The sequence below is a fragment of the Diplotaxodon limnothrissa genome, linkage group LG7 (assembly GCF_057381915.1).
Source record: "Diplotaxodon limnothrissa isolate DT_005_m linkage group LG7, D_limnothrissa_male_GT1.1, whole genome shotgun sequence".
Taxonomy (NCBI): domain Eukaryota; kingdom Metazoa; phylum Chordata; class Actinopteri; order Cichliformes; family Cichlidae; genus Diplotaxodon; species Diplotaxodon limnothrissa.
Window position 1 is genome coordinate 61239065 of NC_140602.1, and position 21657 is coordinate 61260721.

Genomic DNA, 21657 nt, shown 5'->3' on the forward strand with positions numbered 1-21657 from the left:
TTTAGAGCAGTTTGATCTATGAAACTGCACAATGTCAGTCAATGGAAAAACATTTTTCATTCTTAGAATTACCCACAATACAGCTTGGCGGTTGACTGTTCAGTCACAGGTTGTGTTTATGCTAGTACTGGCCAATATAGCACCGAGCCAGCAGACTATCTAAAAGAGGCCTGGAATAAGAGGACGAGGATTACGAAGTGGATCTAAGAAACTGAGGACCCTGTGCAGTCGTGGGCTAGCAATTTCGATTAGTGTTGGCCCACCCTAAAGCCTACCCGAGGTTATGACTCACATGGGTAGCATCATGTCCAAAATAAACATCTGTTGTATATTTAAAAAAAAAAAAAAAAAAAAGGAACCTGTTTACCGAGGTTGTAAATTAGGCAACTAGAACAGTTGCTCCCTGCTGGCCATTATAAGGAATGCAGGTTTAAGACTCTTCTGCATTGCTTTCTTTTTTCAGAGCTGGAATTTGTCTCTAAGATATGATCTACAGTGGAGCATCTACTAAGCCAACTCTTCTGAAATGCAAAACTTGCAGATTTTTTTTAAATGTAAAAATCTGTAGTTGTTAACCTCAACCACTCCAGGGAGTTCATCAGACATGGCTGAGCACTCTGTAGTCAGGCTTCATATAAACTTGTCATGCACTCAGCAGCACTCCTGACACCTTAAAGAGAGTTCTTTGAGGTGAGGTGCAGATTTGCTCACCAATTACAACATTTTTAAGTCTTACATTTATATTAGCAGGGGAACAAATGGAAAAATACATGCACATATCCATATTTAGATGTGATAAAGGCAAAGAATCAGCAGTGTGCAAACTGCTGTTTCTTTTCTTTGTTTCCATGAACAACCTTTTTGAACCTTTTGGTGGTTCCATTAGTGGTTTTCCTTATTTTATTTTATTTTTTGGCCTTTTTTATGTAATGTCCACTGCTCCCTGTTGGGACCAGTAGGTCCCAGTAGGACCTGTAACCACTGGTACAATGGTTACAGCTGTGCATCATGCATTTGCTTCTTTTTCTGTTTCCATCCTGTGGATGCAGTTGAAATGTATGCTCTATTCCAAAAATCAAGGATGGTTCAGTCACACACACACATCTCACAAAGCTACCTACGTGAAAAGTAATTTCTTAAAAGCAAAATACCTGGGGAAATGGCTCAAAATCAATAAAAGCTTCCAGAAGGTTTTTGTAGGGGGCATGTTTGATCATTCAACAATAAACATTTGGAGGTGGCAGACAGAGGTTTATTGATGTGCCAAAAGGTCACCATCCACAGGTAGATTGGGGGACTATATTGTTCCTGTCTTTACCCGCTCTGACCTTTAACTGCTAGACCACGTAGATGTCCTGGTGACTCGAATCCTAATTTGAATAAAAATAAAACTGAGCTGCTTAATCAGCATTAAAAATGCCATCATAGCTTTAGTCTTTGTATTAATTGCATTTTCTTGCACATTTTCTCTTCACTGTGCTCCAGGTATCACAAAGAACTGATCAAACCTACGTACCTAACATTTTGGCTCCAGTCACCACGAGCGCTAGAGAGTGATTAAAAAGTGGAGGTTAAACCTGTGACATGAGGCAGACTGCTGAGAAGAAATAATTGCATTCCTTTCCGAGGAGTAATCACAGATTGACTGGACTAATTCCACACCACTCATGGGTTTAGTATTGGTATTGGGCTGAATTCAGTGATGCAGGCTGATTTCATCAGAGGTGATGTATGCCGGTGTGCTGGGGGCTCTGAGCTTTGGCTCTTTATCCAAGCCTAATAGGCCAGATCAGCCTGTGAATCTGTCACCAGTCTTCTTGGATGATGGCTCCACTTAAGAACTAATCTCCCTCGGAACCTTGGGAAACTGGGAAATGACCCCGGAGCCAGCTTGCCGTGCTAACAAGATTTGGGAAAGCTGGTGGTGAGTGGAGGTCACATGCCCTTGTTTCCTCCAAGGTTCCCAGATGCCAGGACTTCCTGTTGGGTCAACCAGGTTGTAGGGTTATATTCTGAACGAGCAGTTGAAACATATACTGGGGTGGCTCTGAGCTGAATTCTCCAAATGATCCATTGGTTCTTCCCTTATCACATCCTACTAGTATCCAGCATGACACGCTGGCTGAAATCTAAACTCCTGCTCCTCCAGCTCTCCCAGCGTTTCAACAGCCACGTTCTATGTAAGCTTTCCTCCTGCGTGTTTAAGAAATATGCACCAAATCATCTGAATTACCCATCACATACACCTGGAAGCTATCAGAAAGCAGCCAGTGATGACGTCTAAAAATGTGCTGCCAAACCTTTGGTTAAAAATTTGAATCAGGCGATTTCTGATACTTTTATGTGCCCACTAGGATCCGTTACTAATTAATTTCCCATGTGTGTAGCTGGTGAGTCAAATCAGGGCCATGATTCTTCCTCACATCTTATAGCTGCTTTGTAGCATTTTCCCTGTTTGTGCTGTGTGCGTTCTTGCATCTGTAGCATTTCTCTGCTTGGAGCTTGTCCAGGCCTGTGATACCTAAGCTGTGAAAGGACCCCCATTAACACAGCTCCGCTCATTCATTATCTCCATGCCCAATTCTGGTGGCAGGCTCGTTAATTTTCAAAGGAATTTGTGAGATCAATTTCCTTTTCCTCAGTGTCTGAATCCCAAACACATGGGTTATGCATGCAAATCAACAAATTGCTTGTAGCTTCTGCATCTCTCCTTTCTTACTCCCCCCCCCCTCCCAGAAAGCTGGCTTTAAACTCCGGGGTGCAATCTGTTACCCTGTGACTGCACCGCAGGAAATTGATTTGTGTTGCTTTTTCATTTTCATCCATGAAATTAAAAGTCAAGAAACTCAATTTCACAAGTGAAATAAAGTTACATATAAATTTTGGAAGGGATGAGTTCAAACAAAGTGGGTTTGGCTTTTGTACCCCTGAATCAATCCTGTGCATGAAATTTACAAGTTGATGCTCCCATGTTATTTCTGCTGGACATATGTAGGCCATTCAGAACTGTCTTCATGTTTACTTCCCCTTCCAGACCAGACAACCTACTAAATGAGGCACCGCAAACAAAAGCAGATAAAAGCATCAAAAAGAGGGAATGAGAGGGAAGACGGAAAAGGGGATACAATGGCGGCATGTTTAGAGAAAAGAACGTGCAAGAAAGCTTTCAAAGAAAAACGGTCATCTTCCATTGATCCTCTGCTCCAAGCAGAAAACACTAATGGAGAGGCCAGATCCATAGGCTACGTTCACACTGCAGGTCTTAGTCTTCCTCATCCACTCTGTTTCCAGACTTTCACTGTCTTTACCAGTCAAGGACATTTAGCCCTCACAAAGACCCCAACCTCCAGGATTCATTCTAAGATGCTCCCTAGCATAGATATTCCAGCCTTTTCTTTAATTCTGTCCACGCACACATACTGGCTGTTTGTTGTTGTGTGTATATATTCAGGTTACTGAATTGAGAAGCTCAACTTGACTTTTTTTTCTACATAACCAGTTATGCAGACAGACTGGAACACCACATTTAGCCCTTATTACGAACATATTATTAAGGTTAGTTAGGCATTTCACACTATTGCTGTTCAGTTAGAGCATATTTCATAGCGTACTACATTTTCTACTTTATTGCCAGGACCTTTAGAATAAGATATAGACTGAGAAAATATGTCATTTTTATTACACAAGGTAAAAACAAATGTAAAAAAAACCCCCATTTGTTTTCAAATAATTTGCACATTGAACGCTTTCTAAATAAGTCCTTTGGCAGATTAAATATTACTTCTTTTTATTTCGATTTTTTTCTCCTTTTTTTTTTAACAAAATAAACCAAAACAAAGAGGAAAGTCTTGGGAAGATAACAACAACAACAATATGAAAGTGATCCATTGGATTAAGTTAAAAGACAGGTAAAAAGTTTCTGAGCAGCACCTGAAGGCAGCAGCAGCAGATCCACCCCTCCCTCCACCCGCTCTCCAGCCGGCCCACCTTGCTCAGTGGGCCCCTATGAGAGGCAAGCCCAGCATCCAAGTGACCTGCTCCTGTTTGCAGTCTACTTGCGAGCACCGCAGTATCGCGCAGTGAGTCTCCTGGCGGTCGGAGCATGGAGGAATTGGCCAGAGAGAGCATCAGTCTTCTGGCTTCAGCCTCGGCCAAGCCACCTCTGGACGTTGGGCCCCGGCTGGGCTCTGTGGGGGCCATTTTCATCATGCTTAAATCCGCTCTGGGTGCTGGGCTCCTCAACTTCCCCTGGGCCTTCGAGAGAGCCGGAGGAATCCACAGCGCTATCACCGTGGAGCTGGTGGGTATTTATTCATTTTAGAAAGACATATTATACAAAAATTCACACTTTGAATTTTTTCCCCCTGCATCACTGAGTCCTGTCTAATACACAAAATTACCTTTTTTTAAAAAGATTATTTATCAGCAATAACAGTTTTATATTTATTGATTCTGGGAGGTTTTTGAGTGGAAGTGATACATCTTATCTCCTTTAAACTGGGGCCCTCTGAGATTAATTAAAAACACTGTGATCTTCTCCACATGGCAGGAGAGGCCATGTTAGACTTGACCTCAGGACTTTAAAATTCACTTTATTCTTATCTCAATAAAAATGTTCTCCTCACTTGGCCTCTATAGTGGTCCAAAAGTTTGTAAAGAAATCCCCACAAAGTCTTTTTCTTGTTAATGTGCAGACTCTAAAACTGTAATTTTGGCAATTTGTTTAGCAAAGCAACTCCACAGAGCAAAGATTGTTCAAGACTTATATTTTTTTTCTTGTTTTACCCTCTCTGGATACTCTCTGCACTCATAAAACTCAGTGAAGATTTTAAACATATTTAAAGCTGCAGCCATTCATTCTTGGCCACTAAGGGGCAGAAAAAAGACAAATATACAGGTGTCACAATACTCACACTTAAAATTTAACATGTGTTAGTATTCAGTGAACTTTTTGCATGTAATTATATGTGACTAACAAAATTCCAATATTTGCTCTACTTTTAGCTCTAGTTTGGTCTTTAACTAATGATAGATGAATGAATCCGGCCCACTGGACAGCTTTAGAAAATATAAAGAAGTGCATAGATTTCAAACTTTCACCTGTATTTTATTTTTTATTACTCAATTAAATAACAGGAAAGTTCCTGTTTTTCTGTTATTAGTCAGTCCATTGCAAAAACGTCATATTTTATAATTACAGGACAGTCTGAGCAATGAACTAACTTTTTCTGTAATTTTACACATTTATCATGTAGTCTCATTGGATCAAAGTGGGCTGTATATGGACCACTATGTGTATAGAGTTTGACATCCCTGCTGTGGATCATTTCCCCTTCATACATGGTAATGATGGTTGAACTGAACTGTTAAAATCAAATCCCCCATTTGGATACTGTTGAGGCTTAAAGTTAAGAGTGTGCACAGGCACAGTCACCTGCAGCTGGTAGCACTGTTTATAGACTGACTGAAGACTTTATCAGATACATCGTGTTAGGACGGAGCTGGAGTCCTTTTTGCTTTGCGAAGTGTCTAAATTCTTTGTGGCATAAATTCAACAAGGTGCTGGAAACATACCTCACAGGTTTTGGTCCACATTTACATGATCGATCATGCAGTTGTTGTACACTTGTCATTTGCATTGGGTTCGGGTGACTATGGAAGTCTTTAGATTACAGTGAATATTCTGTCATGTTCAAGAAACCAGTTTCGGTTCATCTGAGTTTTGTGATATCGCGCGCTGTCCTGCTAGAAGCAGCCATCACAAGATGGGTACACAGCAGTTATAAAGGGATGGACATCAGGCAACAGTACTCAGGTAGGCTGTGGCATTTAAATTGATGGTCATCTGGTACTAAGAAGCCAAAGGTGTGTCAAGAAAATATCCCTCACACCATTACAGCACCACCACCAGCCTGAACAGCGCATGATGGAGCCATGCTTTGATGTTGTTTATGCCAAATTCTGACTCTACCTTTCAAATGTTGCAGCAGAAATCAAGACTCATCAGACCAGGCAATATTTTCTGAGTCCGCTGATGCCCAGTTTTGGTGAGCCCAGAACAGGAAAACTGTAGCCTCAGTTCCCTGTTGTCAAAGGAGCTTGCAAAGAAAAGCGTCTGGACTTCTTTAAGTTACTTGAAGACATTTCACCTCTCATCCGAGAAGCTCCTTCAGTTCCAAGGTCAAATGGTGGAGAGTCCCAGATATCATATATCAGTTTCCTGTTCTTACCTGACAAGAATGAGACCTGGTCTGGTCTTCTGCTTCCAGGTTTAACATTTTATGAATTCAAAGATGCTCTCCTGCATAGAAGACAAGTGGTCATTTGAATTACTGTTTCCATCCTATCAACTTGAAACAGTCTGGTCATTCTGTTCTGACTTCTCATATCAAGACTTGGTGCTTACTGGATATTTTTTCTTTTTCAGACTGTTCTATATAAACTCTGGAGATGATTGAGTGGAAAACTCCCAGTAGATCAGCATAATCCAGTATCCAAATACTAATCCAGCCTCTCTGGCACTAACAACCATGTATTTACAGCCACTTAAATCACCTTTCTTCCATATTCTGATTTCTCAGTTTGACCATGAACAGGTCATCTTGACAATGTCACCATTACATGTCTAAGTGCATTATTGAGTTGCTGTGACACCCAGTGCATTTCTTAGTTTTCCATGGGGTCATTCATTAAATACATTTGTCACACTGCCAATAAATTACATGCATCCACACAGGCATTTAGTAATTGTATTAGTTTCACTTATGTTATCCATCAGCAGAGTATGCAATACATTTAAAAATAGACACGAGGACCTGATCAGAAGTTAGTGAAACACTGATGTTTCCCAAACGTGCACGGGCAAAAAGAAAACTTTAATGTTTCCTGATGATCTTTTATTTACCAAGCACTTTTGGACTCAGGACCTAGAGCTGCACGTGAACAAAGGGTATTCAGTTTGACTGAATTTAGGCTTTTGTCATTTAAATGTATTGAGCAGAACACAGTCAAAATAACACTTGGAAGTTGATTTAACATTGTCTTATTGTCTTGGTTTTCTTCACCTGCTCAGGTTTCCCTCGTGTTCCTGATTAGTGGCCTGATTATCCTGGGCTATTCCTCGTCCATTAGTGGCCAATGCACCTACCAGGCGGTGGTGAAGAAGATATGTGGGCATGTCATTGGCCAACTGTGTGAGATCTGTTTTGTCTTCAACCTCTTCATGATTTCTGTGGCCTTTCTGGTCATAGTGGATGACCAGCTGGAAAAGTGTGAGTTAATGTTCACTTTTATTTTTCAATCTTTCATCATTTCCTAAATTTACTATTTTTAAAAAAAATCATTTTCCTGTTATCCAACATTGTTTGCCAGCAGGAGCTATTCAGAGTGTGTTGAATACTGTATTTAGTTCGAACTCTCAGTGTTGTGTTGTGTTTGAATGGATAAATGCAGACACAGTGGTACAGAAATGCATCTGTTGGCTCTGTGTTGCAGCAACATGAAACCACTGCAGCTCGTTGCAGGTTTGATTCGACACATTTCTGGTGGATTTTAATGTCAGTTGTTCAGCAAATGTCAAATGTCACAGTTGTGAACTAGAGATTTATAAATACGATTGAACTGTGTTGAGTGACAGATTTGTTTTATGTTACTAATAAAAATGAAACATGGGGGATCAGTTTGCTTTTGGAGGCAGCCTCAAGTGGCTGGAAGAGGAAATGCAGACTTTTGTACTACATTGTTACATTAATTTTACAGCCCTGATATTGCCTCTTTCATACAGTTCAGTTTGATACTTCAAAGAAGTGAGCATGCACTAAATGTCAGTTAGAAGAGTGAAAATAATTCAGAGAGTGATGCAAATAGACAGTACATACATAAATGTTCAACAGTGTATTTCAAAACCACAGAGCAACTGCAGTTTTGGCAGCCTTGCTCAGCTCGTGTCATCTCTAAGATGAAATGCAGATTTAAAGTGATTAAATGATAGGATCCTATTGTATATAATCTTTCTGTCCAGATTACAGGCACTGAAATAGATTCATAATTCATATCCTCTAAAATACAGCTTTCTTGAAGGGCCAGTGGGAAAAATATATAAATCTGTACACTTGGTTTATAAAATCCATCCATCTGTAGTTTATGGAGCCACAGATTCATAGTTTGTAAATGGATTTCTAGACATATTTTACTTTTTTAGAAAAAAGGAAAGCGATTGAAGCACAAGAATGTGTTTTTGATTTAGGTTTTTGGGCACATTTACCACTGTGATCTGTTTTGAATTGGACTTTTCAGCACTTTCATTTAGCAACATCTTTTTTCAAGTTTATTTTTTTAAAACCAAACTGAGATATGCAAGCAGGGAAATTGGTAGAAGCAGATTGCTGTTCATGAATTAGACAGCAGTTTTATTTGCATTTTCTCTGTTTTTTAAAAAAAATGCATTTAACTTTCACATCTGTGATATATGTGTGTTGTTACGTCGCTGTTTTGTGTCTGTCAGTGAGCGACTCCCTGCATGAGCTGGTAACTAATCTTCCGGAGTCAGAGATGCCAGAACACTTCTACATGGACCGGCGCTTCGCTTTGGTGCTGCTCTGTTTCTTCCTCATCCTGCCATTATCCATCTCCAAAGAGATCAGCATTCAGAAATACATCAGGTCAGGTGTTACATGTGGTGGCACTTATAGTAGTTATTATTATTTTTTAAATTAGGTGATAATGACAGCTAATGGACGGTTCAAATTTATCATTCATATTTCCTGCTGCACCCAGCTGTATCCAAAAGATTTTAGTCACAATGCCTGAACTACCCACTGAAAAATACTTGATTTCTTTATGATTATTTGTGTGAGACTTTTCATTCACAGTTTCTTTTTTGATTATTTCAAAAACTTCACTGTGCTGCCACCCAAAGGCCAAACTGTCAAATTAGGAAAAATGATCACGATATAGGAAACCAATAAGTAATGAGGAGATTAATGTTATCAAGATCGATGACCTTTTACCTGCTGGCAGCCTTCATGACAACTTTAACATCTTGGCTCAGCATACAGTTTCATATTTACTGTAATATTAATACAAAATCCTATTACAAGCGCCCTTCTAATATCACCATTCACAGGCCATAAGCTGTTGTGTAAGTTATAGTCAGTTGCAGACCTAATTTTGAGGTTTCTGTGTGGTGGGTGAAGTATAAAGGTTGTTTCTCAGGAGTAGCATAGCCTGCAAAACTGGTGTTCAGATTTGTTAAAGTGTTTTGGAGGTGTGCTTACTCAGCTTTACGGTGCCGCAGCGTTTCTTTTCTTAAAGAAGAGGATTATGATCCTCATTTATTCAGAGCATACAGGTCAAGCATGTCTCTATATGGATAAATGAGTAGAGAACATGACCCTGGTCAGCCTCAAGTAAGCCTCTCATTCATTTTATGTTGGACTGAATGTTTCAGTCTGATTTCTGTCTGAAGCAGGCTTTTTGTCTCCATCCTCTCACAGTGTTCTGGGTACTTTGGCTGCGACCTACCTGACCACAGCCATCATCATCAAATACCATACCATGCCTTCTGTTCTGGTTCACAACAGCCCTCTCCACACCAATGGGTACGTACGTTTGTGTGTGAGGGCTACAAATAATGGGTTCCAGGGCTCCAAACAATCTGCTTGCTTCACTGGTCACAACAGTAAGTGAAGTGAGGTTCAGACTGGTCTTCGGACAGACTGGCAGCATCGAGAGTGCAGTGAATTATCAATGCTGTGGTTGATTCGCTTGTTTTCAGTTCTCCAGCTCAATGCTTGGTTTTTTATTTTTATTTTTAGAACTGTGCTGATTCACTCTTAGATAATATTTAGTGTAAACAATTTTAAATCCTTCACATATAATGCAAATGCATTATCCACTACACCATGGAACCACTTTTGTTAAAAAAAAGAAAGAAAGTAACAAAGTGAAAAAGAAAAATAGGTGTCATTAAACGTGATTTATTACACAAAACTACTAAAGTAAAGATGAACACAGGGAAGCTCTTTTCTTCACGGTCTCCAAGGCCAAAAACAACAAACAAAACAAAACAAACTAAGAAAACACATCAAGAACTCTCGAGCCAAAAACAGAATACAGTGGCTGAGCTCCCTGTCCAGCTAAAAACAGGAGAAAACAATTGAAACAAAAATGGCAGAGCACCCCTACCTGCTTCCACTGTGATTAACTATTAACACTGTAAAGGCATACTTTTACTCACAACAAAGAAAGAAAGTCAAAGTTACACAGAGTTTAAATTCACACACAGCTGCCGCCTGCTGCCCAAACCACTGTAGCTCACAGTTCTGGCAAATGGGGGACGTGGAAGGGGCGTGGCGGTTTGAGATGGCAGTCGTGGCTGACGAGCTGCAACACACCTCAGCTCCAGCTCATGAGGCAGACCTGGAACACAGGAAAGGGAGAAAAAAAACTCTCTCATTAAGGGAGAGCCACTAGAGGTGAGCGACCGTAGCAGGTAGCATGCTGGTTAACACCGCTGCCTCACAGCAAAAGGGTCCTGGGTTTTTCTGTGTGGAGTTTGCATGTTCTTTTTGGGTACTCTGGCCAAAGACATGCATTTAGTGAGGTTAGGTTAATTTAGTTGATCCTAAATTGGGCATAGGTGTGAATGGTGCAAATGACCTGTCCAGAGTGTAACCTACCGGCTCCACCGGTAACCTTGTTAAGGATGGATGGATGAAGTTTTATATATATATATATATATATATATATATATATATATATATATATATATATATATAAAAACTTCATCCATCCATGAAGCGTTGTTTTAAAGAAGAGTGGGATAGAAATCCTCCACAACAATGTGAGACACTGATTAAGTCATATGGAAAACAATCACTTCAAATTATTGCTGCCAATGGAGGTTCTTTTGAAAACGTTCCTCTTCACAGAACTCTATGCAGACACATTTTTGATACTGGCACCCAACACCAGGGGGTGCTGCAGAAAGGGGTTTCTTGACTGTTAGGTAGGCATCAGCAGTCCTGTCTAGTTCTAATAAACATATTCTAACTCTTCTCTTAAATGCTCTTTTCAGTCTTGATGATGAAGTTTTCATCTTTTAGTTATCATATATGTGTCGTAAATATACTTCATCACCAGAGCTAGTCCACATATTGAGGTTGCACCCAGGAAATATGGCTTTTGTAAAGCTTCCTCATAAATCTGTCTGAATTGAGGCCACTAGGACAGACGCAGTTGTCCACTTGAAGCCCTGTGTTGCTCTGTCTGGATCACTGACTTAACTCGGCAGCTCTTATCACCCATTTGCCTGTGATTGACAGAGTAACTCTAGAGTGAAGAGTCTCTAAATGCCATGGCATTATCAGCGGTGCCTCAATAATAGACTAATTCTTCTTCCGGTGGCATTTGTGAATCCATGAAAATGACTCTTGTGTTTCCTCCTTAAGGATGAACTCCTGGGCCGCCATGTTCAGTGTCATCCCGACCATCTGCTTTGGTTTCCAAGTGAGTGCAGCAATTTAAAATATGTTGATGTTTATGTTCATCTAAAACTTGGATAACATGTGTTTGCATCGTCGTGCTGCCTTAAGGCTGGAGGCCAGTGCAAGCACAGCTGTCTGTGGAGGAGTACGTAATGTATCAGCAGGAAAAACTGCTTGGAAGTGTATATATGTGGCTAAATATGCAAGTAATTTCTAAGCAGGTAATGAGGCACGTCTTCATAATGTTTCACCTGAACGTCTTTTAGTCATACTGCAGATATTTTGGACTTCAGTATTTATAAAGGCTTTAGATATGTGGCTCTGATGTCTCTGCCCCCAAAACCATTGAGATAAATGGTAAAAAGCATGACTCATTTGCCTCTGCAAAACGATTAGGACATTTACAAAAATAATAAATAATAAGACAGGAAATTAAAAACAAAAGGTATAAAGGTAACAAAGTGGAAATACATTGGCAAATAAATGATCTCGCTGTACTGGAAAGATAGCAAACAAACACCAGGTCATGTGTTCTGTGTTAGTTTCTGTTTCAGCTTTTTTTTTGGGGGGGGGGGGGGGGGGGGGTTAAGTACAGCATTTTGTTGTTTTGCAGGAGAATTTGAATTGTTTGCCTGAGATAATAACAGTGGAGGAATTAATTTAATTTTTTAGCCAAATTTCTTGAGATAAGGTTAAAGTTTGCTCTTAATGTGAGTGGGAAAAAAATCTGAAGTACTGCTCTTACAATCAAAAAGCTTGATAAATGGCTCAATGGTTTTAATTTAGCTGACATTTGTAGATGTATACAAACCAACGTAATGGGAGAGAATGCGTTTAGATGACATGTGATAATTTGCTGTAATTTAAAATATGGGTCTTATGTTTGTAAATGATACAGACACAGCTGCCATGTCACTTTCAGAAAATAACAAGAAAAGTGTTGTTTTGTTCTTGTGCTTTTAAGGCTGAGGACACTGAGACTGAGGCAGCCGGGGCTATTAAAGGCATTAGGTCCATATGTTTTGGAGCAATAACAATTTTTGTAATTTTGACTCTTTATACCAACATAGTGGATCATAGTCTCCAATCAAGAAACATCAATATGAATACAGAGGGTTTACAGCAAGATGCAAAGCAATTGTTTGCATCTTGCTGTAGAACACGAAGGGCAGATTAGATTTTGCCAGAAAACATCTGAAACAGGTGGCACAGCTAAAAAAAATAGAATTATTTAAAATTTTATTTAAAATAAAACCCAGTTTGCCTTCTATTGGAACAATGGAAAGAGAAAAGTATTAAGAAGGAAAGAAACAGCTCATGATCTGAACAATATAAGATTATCTATCAAACATGGTGGAAGGAATGTTATGGCATGGGTATGGATGGCTGCTAGTGGAACCAGGCCACTAGTGTTTTTAGAAGTTAGATGAAGTGTGAAGTGGAAAAAGACTATACTGATTGCTCAGATCAGCCAAATGCTGCAACACAGATTAGATGGCTTTTCACAGAGCAAATGATTCAAAGCATATCTTAGGACTTTGATGACTTGGGTGGCAGATTTAAAGGGTAGTGCAAAATCAACCCAAGTTTCTCAGGACAAAGAATTTAGACCAGAACATTTTGTTCAATTACTGAACAGAAAACTGAAGGCAGAGAGCCACAAAATGAGCAGCAACTAAGGGCAGCTGCATTAGAGGCCACCGACAGTATCTCAAGAGAGGAAATACAGCATTTAATGATGTCCATGGGTTCTCGACTTCAGGCACACATTGACTGCAAAGAACCTTCAAGCATTAAAAACAATCCCTATTTGAAATTATGTGTCCAATCACTTTTGTGCCTCTGAAGATGGGAGACTGTGTATAAAAATGACTGCAATTCCTAAATAGTTGAAAATTATTGTTAAACCCCTTGAATTAAAGCGGAAAGTTTGCAGCTCAGTTACACAGATTGTTTCATTTAAAATCAACTGTTTTGGTGAATGTAGGCAAAAAAATGTGCCATTGTCCAAAAACAGATGTGACTGTGTAAATGTTGAAGCAGTCATCCTGTAATTTTATCGTGTATGAAGCACCGTAGTTGCAGTTGGATAAGAATAGAAATCTTCCATGTCTTGATTCTTTCTTCCATAAAGTCTCAGGAATCAAAATAGAGCTTTATCGTTAAAAAATAATGCTAAACTATAGTTGGCATGGCCCTCACTCTTCCTGGACAGCCTCTCTGCATCACTGCTGCGGCCATCAGATAAAATTAAAATGCCAAAACAAGTCACATACTTTTACGTTCACACAGAAGCTGGCAAATCGGTTTATGACAGAGATTTGGGGAATCACAAGGTTACAGAAATAAACCAAAGCAAATCCATCTATATTTACACCAAAGGTGCTTGGAAAGTATAGGCGCCAAGGTCATGAGGTATGCAGCCTTACCATTTAGCCACTGGGGCGTATTACAAGCGAGAGGGCCAAGCTATGACAAAGTCTGAGATGCACGATGTTTGCTCAACACGTACCAAAAAGAAGCTTTAAAACTGCTGTCAGTGCTTTGTCAGTGCTCTTACTGCATCAGGCGGACGGGCAGGTGGAGGGTGTTAAATATCTCAACGCAAGCAGAAGTGAGGATGTGAGGATGCACATCTCAGCGTTATTGACTCAGTGCGTGCCAGATGTTTAGATTTTGGAATATAAAATGAAGCTACTGCAAGGGCTCCATTAGGTGGATCAGCTGTGTATAAAGCTGATATTTCCCTCAGGAAATGTTTATGTCTGATAATGTCTAGCTAAATTTAACATCAGCAAAACGTATAGATTATTTGGCTAAATACACTCTCACATCGTATCATTCACGTCCATTGTATTGGGCTGGAAACACAGAAGTCGTTTTGTGTGTTTTTTTGCTCTTTGATGTAATATAGAACTTTCTATGTAGCATATAATGGCTCATATTGGAGAGTGGGTGTTCTCACTTAATCTTTAAGGCTTCTCAGGAGAGTGTGTTTAACTTCAGTGTAAAGGTCAGCAAGCTGCTGCTCACTGTGCTCCGTGGGAGCGCCGCAGAGTGAGCTTTTCATATTTAATAGCAGGGCAGAGTGCATGGAAAAAAGATCATTCTGTCAGTCTCAAGCAGGACAGACTGATGTGTAACTTCCCAAGTTGCCAAGGTAACCCCTGAAGGCTGGTGGCGGGATCTAATAAAAGGAGGCGAAAGTGTGAGAGGATTGATGCATGTCCTCTCAAACAAACACATAGACACGCTCCCTCAGGGTGAGTGATTGCAGGGCAAAGGGTTGAATAGAGGGCTGATGAGATCCTGAGAGGAAGGGAGGGCAAGGAAAAAGGAAGCGAGATTTTACACTGCCCGGTGGCAGCTGGGATCAAGTAGGGACAAGAGTCTTTATCCTGAAATCTATGAAGGATTAATTCAGCCCTATTGTGCCACTGACACAGCCCGTGCACCTTCTTTTATTTCCTACCTCAGTTCGTCACACTGGCAGTAACATCAGACATAATAAGACCAGCCTGAACTATGAGATCCAAAGAGAGGAGAATAATCCGACGCAGACTGTTACAGAGACATGCAGTCTGACCAGCGACTATTCCCTGGTTGAAGCGTTTGGCTCAATGTGTCAGGGGATTGTCTGACTGTGGGCACTGTTACTGTTTCCTTCTATACTTAAAGTGTGATTGAATTTCACATCTTTGTGCTGGTTTCAGTGTCACGAGGCGTCCATCGCCATCTACAGCAGCCTGGAGAACCAGCGGCTCTCTCACTGGGTCTTCATCTCTGTGATCTCCATGATCTTCTGCTTCGTCATTTACTCCCTCACAGGTCAAATGACTTCCTCTGCTTCCTCTCTCCACAACCCACCCAAGTTATATTTCATATCTTATGTGTTATGTACTCTTATACACGTTTTTTATTACTTGAATACTGATTTTATCTCACTAATGATGGACTTTATTTTAGTTTTGCAGTTACATACTATACAGCTATGCAGTTAATATACATTACATCCGATGAAATATGTAACTACTCATCAAATACTCCATTTTTGGTTCCTATGTATTGTACTAAACTCTTGTTGAGCCCAATGAAAAAAAAGAACTGCTTTAAATTTCAGTTTTATTTATACAGCGCCAAATCACAACAACAGTCGCCTCAAGCCGCTTTATATTGTAAGGTAGACCCTACAATAATACATACAGAGAAAAACTCAACAATCATATTTCCCCCTATTAGCAAGCACTTTGGCAACAGGGGGAAGGAAAAACTCCCTTTAACAGGAAGAAACCTCCGGCAGAACCAGGCTCAGGGAGTTGCAGCCATCTGAGGTGCTCTGAATGTGGCTCAGCTTGGCTGTAATTCTGGAAAGAAATTGTGATCACGTACAAGTTTTAACCTCATACGCATACACAAAAAATATGAACTGACAGTAATCCTCACTCTGCTCACAGAGGCCAACAGAGGGCAACTCTTTCGGTTGCAAAAAAGAAGTTGAGTTCTTTAGAAGGCGATGGGAAAATGACCAGAGTTGATGGCCTTTGTAAACACTTTTTAAAAGGTTGATTATCTTATCTGCTAGTTGGAAGCTCTTTTGAACATTCAATTAATTTTGTAATTTGTAGTTCTATGTATAATAAGAAAGACGATAGAGTAAGGGTAGGCCATAGGTTTTGACTACCTTTGTGACTGAATGGGAGGAGAATTTTCAGTTTATTTTGGGACAAAGTCAGCCTGCTTTTTAAGCCTTTTTTTTTAAACCTGTGACTCTGCAAAATCAACAGAATTTCAGTGACCACAAAGTTAATTTCAAAATAATCTTCAAAATAACTCCACAAATAGGCCTGTTTAGGCATTTTAAGGTGACTTCAGAGTTGCTTCTACAGGACAACCTTCATATTTCATTCAGGTTCACTCATTGTGACGCTGGGTTTCATAAAAAAAGCTGGTGATGCCCCAAAACACTCAAGTCAAGGATTAAAACCATTACCTCATAAAGCAATGAGTTACATCAAGGTGGCTTTACCCAAGTTTTATATCTATTTTTTTTTTTTAAATAACTCGTGAAATGATTATAAATCATTGTTTGTGTGGCTGCAGATAAGCTGCAGTTGTTGGTAACTGTAAACCTTCACACTTCTCTGTTGCAGGAGTTTATGGGTTCCTGACATTTGGAAAGGACGCGAGGCCTGACATTTTAATGTCGTACACTAGCAGCGATGTCCTAATGCTGATCGCGAGGCTGCTGTTTAGCATCTCTATCATCACCATCTATCCCATCACCCTGCTGCTCGGCAGGTCAGCAACTCTTCAGTTGAATCTTGTTAACTTGGCTCACTTTTCCATTTAAATGAAGCGATTCTCAGTTAAAGCAAAGTTTCACATTTGAAAACTCTTACGTGAAGTAGGGTTGCCAACCGTCCCTTAAAAAACGGAATCGTCCCGTATTTAGAAACAAAAGTACACGTCCCGTATTGAGCTAATAAGGGACGCACTTTGTCCCGTAATACAGTGAGAATCAAAAGTAGTCTATAAATGTTAATGGAATTAACGCTTTGTTTGAAAACATAATTCCCAGCCCCTCTCCTGCTTTGTGACCAATGAGCTGACAGCACACTTATGACAATTCGAGTATGACAATTCAGATTATCTCATTGGTCGAGGAAAGGTCGCTTGCGGAGAAAATACCGGAAGACAACAGATGACCACAACAACAAGCATGGCCAACAGGGAAACAAACGCCGACACTGCGGTGCACGTCTCGGACGACAGTACACCTAAAGCTGGGCAGACACTGCGATTTTTTTCAGTCACGTTATTCAGCTCTTGCTCAAACTGCACGATTGACTCGCGGGGATTAGAAGTTTGCAGGTCACGATGCAGGGTCTCACACTATACGGCCCGATGCTCTGATGCGACCTGAGTGCTCACACTGTGCCAACATAACATGAAGGTTATAACAGAAAATCTGTCGCTCGCTCTCTCTGTCTTTCACTCACACAGACACACCACCATCAACTTTGCTAAATTGCTAATGAAAAACATGATCAGGCAGCTGTGATTGAGCAGCAGTGTAAATCCAACTATTTTCACGGTTGTTGTGGTCGTGATAATTTTGTGATGCCACATCGAAAAGGCTCGGATGAGCTTTCCAAAGTTCTACAAGTGCCTCCATCACTTGTGTCCAGATCACACGCTGCACAGCCGTGCTGCGCCGTCTTTTTCACCGATGTTTACGTGTTTGCGCATGAGCAGTGTGAGCGGCTGTGGTGACACCCTCACGAGCGATTGATGATCGGGAGCTGGTCGTGAGGTGTTAATCGCTTCTCGTTACCCCACGTATACTACACGATGCACGATGAAGGCCAAAATCGGGCCGATCACCAAATCGGTCGCACGACTCAAAAATCGGCTCAAAATGGGCCAAAAATCGCACAATGTAAGCCCAGCGTTAGAGCAGCAATGTTTGTTCCCCTCAGAGAAAGAAAAGAAAAAAGGCTGCAAAAGTACAGGGAGGACTGGGAAAAGGAAAACACCTGGCTGGGAAAGTGCACGATAACACCTATAAAGCGCACTGCACTGTGTGCCGGCGCACTTTTTCCATAGGCATGCTTCTAGTGGTGGGCACAAGAAGAACATGAGGGGCGTGACAGCTCGGGGAACCCTTAACCAATTTTTTGTCCACCAGGCCACGGCAGAAGCAGATATGGTATGTAAACACTGGTTTGTTGTTTAAACCCTCTGGTTAAGGTTAATATGGGCATGTGCGGTGAATATCAGCGCTATGTGGCCAGAAGTGTGATAATATCATTTATTTTGTGTAATAAACAACTGCAAGGATGGATGATTACAACAAATAGATGAATAATACATAAAAGTAATACATAGATGAATAATGATGATGAGTTATGATGCGTAATCATGGGAACAAGCGGGTTTACAAACAGGAGCAGCTGATTAGCATTAGAAAAGCTGAAATAATACCTCAGCTGAAGCCAATTGTACTAAATGCACTAAATGTGCACTGTTACAAGAATATTTTTCGTTCTATTGCTTTCTATTAATTTATATAATTTTAAGTTAAGCAGGACAGAGTTCTTTTAAAGAAAGATTTACTTATATTCTCAAAAGTTAAGCATGACAGGCTTCTGTTTAAGAAAGAGACCTGTTTTACTGTGTTAATGTTGTCATTTTGAGCTAAAAATAAACGGCTAAATGATCATTTGTTTCCCATATGGTCATATCACAAAGAATATGCATCTGCTTAAATCAAATTCAAGTCAAATGGTTAAAAAATAATTTCACACACACAAAAAAAGAGCTACCACACTGGGAAGGGTGAAGACAACTGGGTTGCCCGGCCCTGGCCACGAGGTGTCCCTTATTTATTTTTCAGGGAGTTGGCAACCCTAACGTGAAGTGAGGGCAAAGACACAAACTGCGAGCACCTAAATCGTCTTCACAGGGTGCAATGTTTCAATTACAAAAGACAGTGTGTGGCTACGCATCTGTTTCTGCTCCTCAGATCAGTGATCCAGGACCTGCTGCTGAGCTGGCGACAGAGACGCAGCGGCGTGGTCACGGTAGACTTTGAAAGCCGCAGCCGCTACATGCTAACGGTCCTGTGGATAACCGCGACGCTGCTCATCGCTGTGTTTGTACCAGACATCAGCAAGGTCATCAGTGTGATCGGAGGGATCAGCGCATTTTTCATCTTTATCTTCCCAGGTAGCACTCTTGGTTATTGATGCGTGTTATGACCAATGTTTCACGTGTGCTGTTGAAACTTTGTGTTTGTGTTTGAACAGGGCTCTGTTTGATGTTTGCCATGCAGTCAGAGCCGGTGTCCTGTAAGACCAGGTGAGGGAAAAACTTCATTTAAATGATAATGTAATGCAAATATACAGATGGAAGGTAATCCAAAGAAGAGACAAAGAATGAAGGAAGTTTGCATAATAAGCTGAAATGCCTGCATGGATGTTTGACTGGATCTTCACGCTTGCACTATATCTCAAGTTGTTTTCGTGTGACAACCATATCATTATGATCATTATTGTTCTTTTTCCTGCATTTATTCTATTTCACTGTATGTGCCGCTCTCTGTACTCTCAACTGCCTCATGGGGATAAATAAAGTTATCGGAATCTGAAGCTAAAGTGATTAATTTAGCAAACATCTAGTCAGAAGCGATATAGACAACTCAGCTGACTAATTCATAAATCCATAATAATTTGGGATGACATCTGGTAAAATCAAGATGCAAATCAAGAGTTCTAACGCAGGACTGTCACAGTACCAGATTTTTATCATACATAAAATGATAATATTGCTATATCCATTGAGAATTTGATGTAAAAAGTACAAATCACACTTAACTTTTTATAATTTATTAACTCCCTGTTGCCTTTTGTAAGGCAAATAGTTGCTAAATTGATGATAACATAGAGAAACTAAACTGCAGTGACTCAGTTGGGGCAACTATAGACACACTTGAGAGTCAAGCTGCAGGGCAAACAGAACCTGTGTATTCAATGAAGTCCTTTCATTAGTGGGATTGTTAGAAATCAGTCTTTATTAAGTATTATCACAGCACTGCTCTCATAGGTTACATCATTATGCATCAGAAATTTGTCTAAGGAAGGCCAAAACTAGGCGTTTTTCTTTGTGCTCTCTGTGTCCCCTCATACTGTGTTTTAACACAGTGTTTTCTACATTTATGGTGGGATTGATGCTCTCCATATTTCTTGTTGTTTTCTGTTGTCAGACAGCTTATGAAATAGTGACTTAATAGGAGCAACTAAACTTAACTTGATGACCTGGAGACATTGAAGCTGCTGTTTTGATAAAATATTCATAGTATGATTAACATCCTCTGACACAGTTGCTGTAGATGATGATAGTCGTGTTTCCAATTTTTACACAAAATTTTTCGTGCAGAAAGCTGAAACTAAGAGAGATAAATGCATGAATATAATCCTCTAAGCGTGTATGGCTGGAATGTAAAGTTTCAGTTAAACTTTTAATCTTGTGGTTTCAACCTTTTAAGGAATTCTTTAATAGTAGTCGCAGGTCTCAGGATGTGAACCTGTCTGTCAGCTGGTTTGCTCATTCAGAGATTCCTCCTCAGAATAAATCAAATCCACAAGCTGTATCTGTGTCTAACTCAATTATGAACCCACCTATGTGTGGCTGGCACATGCATATTAAAAGGATGAAACTTTTGGAGAAACATTTTCAGATTTTTTGTTAATTGTAATGACCTCGCTCTGTTAATAATGGTGCGATAAGTTGGCAAAACTCTAAGGGCTACAGAACCATTAGTTGACTCCTAATTTTTCTCTCACTTGCACTGTAGCATCATAAGAAACAGTACAACCTACGGCACAGTCTGCAAGTAAAGCAAGACAAAAAGGGTAAAATGAAACGTGATGATTGGTTTATTTAGTGCCACGAGTAAAGGTCAGACTAAATTCAGTGCTGCTGCACCATCTGTTTCATTGAGTGAGTTAAGATTGGGTTGAAGGATGTTACTGAAAGTAAGTCCCATCATTTGTTGACCACTTGGTACCACTTGTTGTCCTCCAGAGTCATCTTCACGGTTTGGGGGGTGGTGATGCTCATCTGTGGAGCCTTCATATTTGGCCAGAGCACCACCATCGCTGTTATGCAGCTCCTCGGAAAGATCTGACTTTTCCACGTCCCTTGATGGTCCGAGCGTTTTTAGAAACAGACAGTGGGGAATAAACGTGAAATAACCGATGGTGAGTTATGGCTCTTTAACAGCACATGGAGATGACCCTGGATCAGTGAAGCAGCCTTTCAAAACTTGCAGCTTATGGTTTTTAAAGGACTGAAGCCAGCAATCATGTCTCCCTCCTCAAGTACAGGATGTTAGTTTCACTTGGGATAATTATTCCTACTTGCTATATGATTATCTATGTCCGTACCTCTTGCCTTGCTGACATGAAATCCTCAGGTATTTTCTATAGTTTGTGCTTACAGTCTTATAACACACTGCCACAATCAGTTTAACGCCCTAAATAAAACTCTACACTTAGTTTTATCTGTACAAAGCTTAGTATAGAGCTTTATCTTAATATTGTAGAGTGTTATAAAATGACACACGGCACCTTTTTCACATTTTCTTGAATAGATTCTACTTTAATTAAAG

The 21657-nt window shown here is 40.2% G+C and overlaps 1 protein-coding gene across 1 annotated transcript; it reads left to right on the forward strand.

The window, feature by feature from the left end:
• The first annotated feature begins 4087 nt into the window (after window positions 1-4087).
• Window positions 4088-21174, forward strand: slc38a8a (solute carrier family 38 member 8a). The gene is made up of 10 exons (XM_085358599.1): window positions 4088-4300; window positions 7073-7271; window positions 8504-8660; window positions 9495-9599; window positions 11451-11508; window positions 15200-15314; window positions 16637-16784; window positions 19012-19214; window positions 19295-19346; window positions 21072-21174. The coding sequence occupies exons 1-10, from the start codon at window positions 4103-4105 to the stop codon at window positions 21172-21174; spliced, it is 1338 nt and encodes a 445-aa protein (XP_085214725.1). The 5' UTR covers window positions 4088-4102.
• Window positions 21175-21657: the final 483 nt, after the last annotated feature.